A 6,000-nucleotide genomic window follows, 5' to 3' on the forward strand; every position below is an offset into this window, starting at 1 on the left:
CATAAGGAATAGAGTAAGTGGCCTAGTTACTGCCACAATTCTCCATAGACGGAAAAACCAAAGGGTGTCTTTCATATTGTTCGTACATGGCTTATGGCTTATGTACTGTGCTTTTTTCCACACAACAATGCAGCTGGAAATCACTGCCCATAGCATCTTGTGTTGCCCCGGTGACCATGCTGATAGCTGGATCACTGCATGGATAGATTACATCACAGGATTTGGCCCTAAGTGGTGGACCCATCCCTTTTGTACCAATGAATTAACTGCTAAACTGGCAATACTCAACTTCTGACTGACAGTTACAACGCCACATAGCTGTAGCATCTGCTGATCCACATTGCGACTTAGCTACGGCTGAGATGCCTGAACCACTGCTTCTCAATGAGCAATGTCAATGATCGCACTCAGCCCACCTGGCATTGTGTCTCCTTTGCACTCTCAGTGCGTCCCCTGAATGGGTTACACCATTTTATCAAACAAATTATCAATTGGGCATTCATTATAAAAGAAATCTGATTATTTATCTGCCAGGAGTACATATATCCATTTAGCCACTATTTAGAGAAAGATACACCCTGCTGAAACCCCTACTGTTTTGCCAACATTTTTTCAAAAACATTTCAGGGAATTTCTTGGACATGACTACGTTCTTGGATTGCCCTTTCAGAACACTAGGATTTGTACTCAATTAATGTGAGCTGTGGTGTGAAATGCACTACTTTGCCCTGATTTTGTTTACAACATTCTAAGGGGGTTTCTCCACATCCCACTACAGTGGATTCTAATGATCTTGTAAGGCTTTACAATTTGCAAAAAATGCAAAAGCAACGAAGTACCAAGAGACTTTTGCACATATGTTTAGACTCCTTTCGTACTTGTGCGATCATGGCACACGCATGCAGCGTACTTTATTCTCTTGCGAACCTCAGAATGGTGCAACAGTTCACCAATTCGTCAAAGGTCCAGCCCCGTTCGTTAGTTATTTACAGCACACTCAATAGGTTGCACGTTTGACACTATCAGGCTTTGTAGTGGTGGTCATTGCACAGCAAGCTGGTAGGTTCTGCTGTCGACTGGTGCAGACTGGAGAGGATTACTGTTTCCCCAAAAACCTGAATGCATCTTAAAGTTCTCTATCGACTACAGAACTCATCTTTAGCCGGTTGGACACGTGAGAACCAGTGCAAGCCGACTGCGTAGGATTTTGCGCCATTCAATATCGAAAGTATTAAATATTCCCCATAACACACCGATTGCATACAAATAATATTCACATGTCAGACGCCGGTGCGTCAATGCATATTAGCAAAGCATGTGAATATGAGCTAAAATAGCTGATGCACTCCCTACGACACATCGAATGCATGAAAACGTTTTCTCTGGCATACCACAATATATACAATTAATTATACATATTTATGCGCACCAAAGGCACTAGAAGAAAACACGAAAATAGAGAACTAGGAAGAGTTTCTGGCAGCTCCAGAGAAGCGCATGTATACATGCGAACATTTTCGAAATGGGGGATTTCAAAACAAAACCAGGGGAATGTATTATCCCAATTGGCTTCTATTGCATCAGGGGCAATTTTAGACAGGAGGCACCTAAAATAAAGCAATTTTGTGCTTAAAAATCGGTAATCTCCCGTCGGAATCCGGTCTGTTGGCATCTATTAAAGTGGCGAACCTTTAGAAAACATATTTGAATCAAATGCTTGTTTAACCGTGTTTGCAGTTTATTAGCACTGTAAATAACAAGGGGGGGATCATTACCCATACAAGAAGACCTGAACATTTAGAAAGAACACCGCACGTACCTGAGAATAAAGCTAATCCGAAGGGACACCTCTTTCTCATCTCCGCCTACGTTAGGGGAATCCTTGCAGCCAGTCTGCAGAGCTTACTTGTTCTTTCTCGCGCGCAGCCCGGGGTCTGGCGTCGCGCGCTCAAGGCTGGATCTGCTGTTCTCTGCAACGGAGAGGGGGCGGGCTCGCGATAATCCACTCTCGGTTTACCAACTCAAAGGACGCGCGTCGGCTGCTGGGAGTAACTTCTGTTGGATAAGGCTTCATTTTATTTTTAACGGGGGGTCTGTGCTCGGGGCCTTGAGGCATAGATCACCTCACACATGCGTTAGACCAGTCCAAGGTCTACTGTACTAAGCAAACAGCGAGTCCAGGAGTCCCTAGCTAGCCGAGTGACCTCATGCACACGTGGTGGTATTTTCAATCAGCTCGGGCCCTCTTCAGCCAACAGTCGATGGAAGCCTGAAACTAGAAAATGTGCTTTCAACATTAAAAGTATATCGTGTAACAAAACCGGTTTGATTCTGTGGCTGGGCGAAAAGCTACTCTCAAGACGGTTTCATGATGTGGGTGGCCATTTGGAAACTAAGCAAGACGATTTTATTATGAGAAAAATTACAACGCGTCAGAATGTTTTTGACCTATATCAACCACGGCTGCAATTTTTTTGTTTTGTTTGACGGACCCTCAGATTTGCAGGTTAGAACTTTCTGCCCTAGTGGAATGTACGAATGTGGTTTTGAGCTTGAGCACGCCAAATGGAGATTGTCGGCTATTACCTACAAATATACTCAATTAGCTCAGTTTCTTGTAACTAAGAACAGTGTCACAGTCGCACTGGCGGCTGAGCCTGATGGCTGGTCTGACAGTTCATTGTCTGGGCTGGTTGGTTTTTGGCTGTGGGCCTTTTTTATGGACTGCTGGGCCGGTTCATACCTTGATATTAAAATTAACTTGTCCTGCAGTAAGTTCAAATCCATGCAATATTCCATACGTCGCAAAACACTTTTACAGCCTGCACGTTCAAAACTGCCCCAATTTTTGCAAACCTAGGGCACGTTTTTTAGCTTTATAAATCACTAATAGTAATCACATATTGGGGCACTATTTTTTCTCACAGTCCGACCCTGATAAAGAATAGGAATGTGTGAGGTAACACCAACTGGATCAACAGGGCAGCACAAAAGTCTCGGTAGCTAAGCTAAACCAATATCCAGAGCTACCAGGATGTGGAAATATCCTAGGCAAAATGGCTCATATTATGACTAGGAGGCTGGCTCAGTATATTGTTTCCACCTATTGTATTGTATTATAATTGTGTTTAGATAGCGCTTAGTACCCCTAATGAGGCGTCAAAGCGCTTTTTCGGCGAGTAGCACGCTACTCCGGAATCCATAAAGGATTAGTGGTGAATTAGTATAGTGAAATATGAAAGTAATTTGAGTAGTGGATATGTTAGTTATTTGGATTAAGGAAGAGGAAAGGGTCTAGAAATACATTTTTGGGGAGGAAGTTTATAGCCCTATGAAGGGTTCGAGGTGAGTACAGGGGAGGTGGAGGGTAGATAGTATAGGGAAATATGAAATTAATTTGAGTGGTGGACATGATATTCTGTTTTTTGGATTGAAAAGAAATAGTGGAGGGATAGAAGAGGGAAGGAGACCCATGGTGATGCACTGTGCGCTGAGTCCAGGTAACCCTTAGTGATAGTGTTCATGTCCCTGAAAACCAGAGCTCTCAAGAGGTAGCTGTAGAGAGCAGCTAAGGATTATTCAGGAGGGTGTAAAGAAAGCGCATTTATAATTATAGCCAGTCAGCAAGCTTTTCACACAAGAAAGAACCACACCAGGTGAGTATAAAAATACTTGTATTAATTAACACACGCTAGACACTAACTTGTTATATCTCCTACCCGGGGATATCAACTACACACAAGATTTAGATAAGTAGCATAGAACAAAACATAGGGACCAACGGGGCACTAAACCAAATACTAAAATAGGGGAATGTGAGGTAAATACTAAAACAGGAATAATACCCAAGGATGGAAAACTCCAGGGGACGCACAGAACCACCCAAGATGAGTAGCCAGGGACCCTAAGGCGCCCAGGTGCAGAATGGTTACACTGGGTCAAACAGCCTTAGGATAACACAGGCTAAGTCGCGGTTGGATTTTTACAGTTCTAGGACCCTTCCCAAAGGACTCCAAAGGAACCACTTGGATCAAGGAAGGTTGGAGAACCACCCCACCTGTGGATACCCCAGGAACCAGGATACCTACACCAGGGAGCCAAGGTGCATAGGGATGAAGGGGTGTCTAAACTACCCATAGAAGCAAATGAAGGTTCGTGGAAGATCAGCAGCTACAGAGTCTCCTGGACCAGGCTGATGGATCCAGGCCATGGAATACCGATGAGAAGAACCTGAAGAAAAATTACAGAGTCCAAACCACCCGGAGGTGAGAAGGAGGCACAGGAACATAATACCAGCCCTTGTTGGAGGTTCTTGCTGCAGCACAGTGTGGTTGAAGCAGCAGCTGTGGAGCTCAGGTGATGATGCAGGAGCACAGGAGCTATCCACGAGCTGTCCCAGACTTGTCAACGAGTGCACAAAGGACAGTGGCTGCAGGACCACCAACAAGCCTTGACAAACGCAAACAACAGTTTGCGGAAGAAGATGCTGTGTTGCAGACAAACACAGTCTGTGGGTCTAACCCAGCAAGGGAAAGTCAGAGCCGGCTCTCAGCACGCAGGAGAGCCAGCAGGAATTGATGGAGCCCCCTCAAAGACCCTCTGGTAGCAGGCACAGGGAGTCGTAGGGAAGCCTCAACAGCACACAGGAGATCAGGACCACGATGCAGAGGATGCAGGCATGACATCATTCTTGTAGCTGTGCAATGCTGGAGGCTGGGGCTTCTTGGAGCTTGAAGATCTTTTGTGGAGTAAGCCTACAATCCTTGGCAATGGCAAACAGACACTGTGCACAGGGAGGTGGTTCACGTCGACTGTCGAGAGATTACAGCTGCCCACAGTGCAGGGAAGACTGTCAGACCTCTGGAGAGCCAACAAACCACCACATGTGTTGCAGAGCCGGGTGATAATCGTGGGGCAACAGGATCAGCAAACCGGTTGTTGACATAGAGGTGCCTGCAGGTGCAGGGAAGTGACTCCTTCACTTCAAGTGAGATTCCTTCTGGCTTGGATGCAGGCTGAGTGCTTGGTGACTCGGAGGATGCACAGCCACACAGTTGCAGAACTTTAAGGGAAGAAGATGCAGCAGGAATTTTCCCACCGAAAGCAGTCTTGTCGTAGATAATGGCTTGAAGAACAGCAGAGTTCCAGTGTCCACCAGCAGAAGAGTCTTTGAACAGTCTTCAGACAACTGGCAGTCAGATTTTGAAGTTGGTGTTGGGATGAATCTAAGGACCTACCCTCAGGGGAGCACCTAAGTAACTTTAAAAAGGGGAAGGACCTCTTCTGTGATGACCCACCTATGAGAGGAGGCCAGGGGCGCCACAAAGTTGTCCTAGCCATTAAGAGGCTCCCAGGGGCCCAGATTCAACATGGCTGAATCAAGTGGCCACGTGGAGGAGCTCTAGGCACCTCCCTGGGGAGGATCTGGACAGGGAGGTGGACACTCCCCTGTCCTTTGTGTAGTTTCGCGCCAGAACGGGAGCCAAGGGCTCCTGAACTGGGCAAAACTGGTTTATGCAAGGAGGCCACCAAATGTGCCCTTTAATGCAGTCTGGTGGCGCTCCGAAGCACCCACACCCTACCTAATTCTAAAGGAGAAGTGGTCACACCTCTCCTTCACAAGAATCCTCTGTTCAGTGTCCCCTGCTTGAGTTAAGCTCATCAGCAGGGGGCAGAACACTATCTAGGATCGGCAGCGGCGTGGGCTGGCAGGCAGACCCTGTAAGGCTACACAGGTAGGTATTGGGAGGTCCTCTAAAGAGCCACCCAGGACATGGTATCATGCAACTAACACTGGAATCGGTGTAGCTGCAAGATTCCAACAATTTTGATACCAAACATGACCGGGTTCGGGCAGCTATTATATAGTTGGGCATCTTGACTTGCCAGTGTCCAAAACATATGTTATAATGGCTGTCCCACACTTACAAAGCCCAGAGAATGGAGTCTGTGGTTTGTAGGGGTATCCACACACTGAGGACCATAAACCTTGCCATTGAA

General features: G+C 46.3%; 1 protein-coding gene across 1 annotated transcript in view; it reads right to left on the reverse strand.

The window, feature by feature from the left end:
• The window catches only part of LOC146784187 (uncharacterized), a 140,652-nt gene extending 138,561 nt beyond the window's left edge, over positions 1-2,091 (reverse strand). Inside the window, exon 1 of the mRNA XM_085636395.1 lies at positions 1,820-2,091. Within this exon, the coding sequence (XP_085492521.1) occupies positions 1,820-1,859 (40 nt within the window). The 5' untranslated portion in view covers positions 1,860-2,091. The remainder of the gene's footprint in view (positions 1-1,819) is intronic.
• Positions 2,092-6,000: the final 3,909 nt, after the last annotated feature.

This window comes from Triturus cristatus, chromosome 11 (genome assembly GCF_964204655.1).
Source record: "Triturus cristatus chromosome 11, aTriCri1.1, whole genome shotgun sequence".
NCBI classification, from domain to species: domain Eukaryota; kingdom Metazoa; phylum Chordata; class Amphibia; order Caudata; family Salamandridae; genus Triturus; species Triturus cristatus.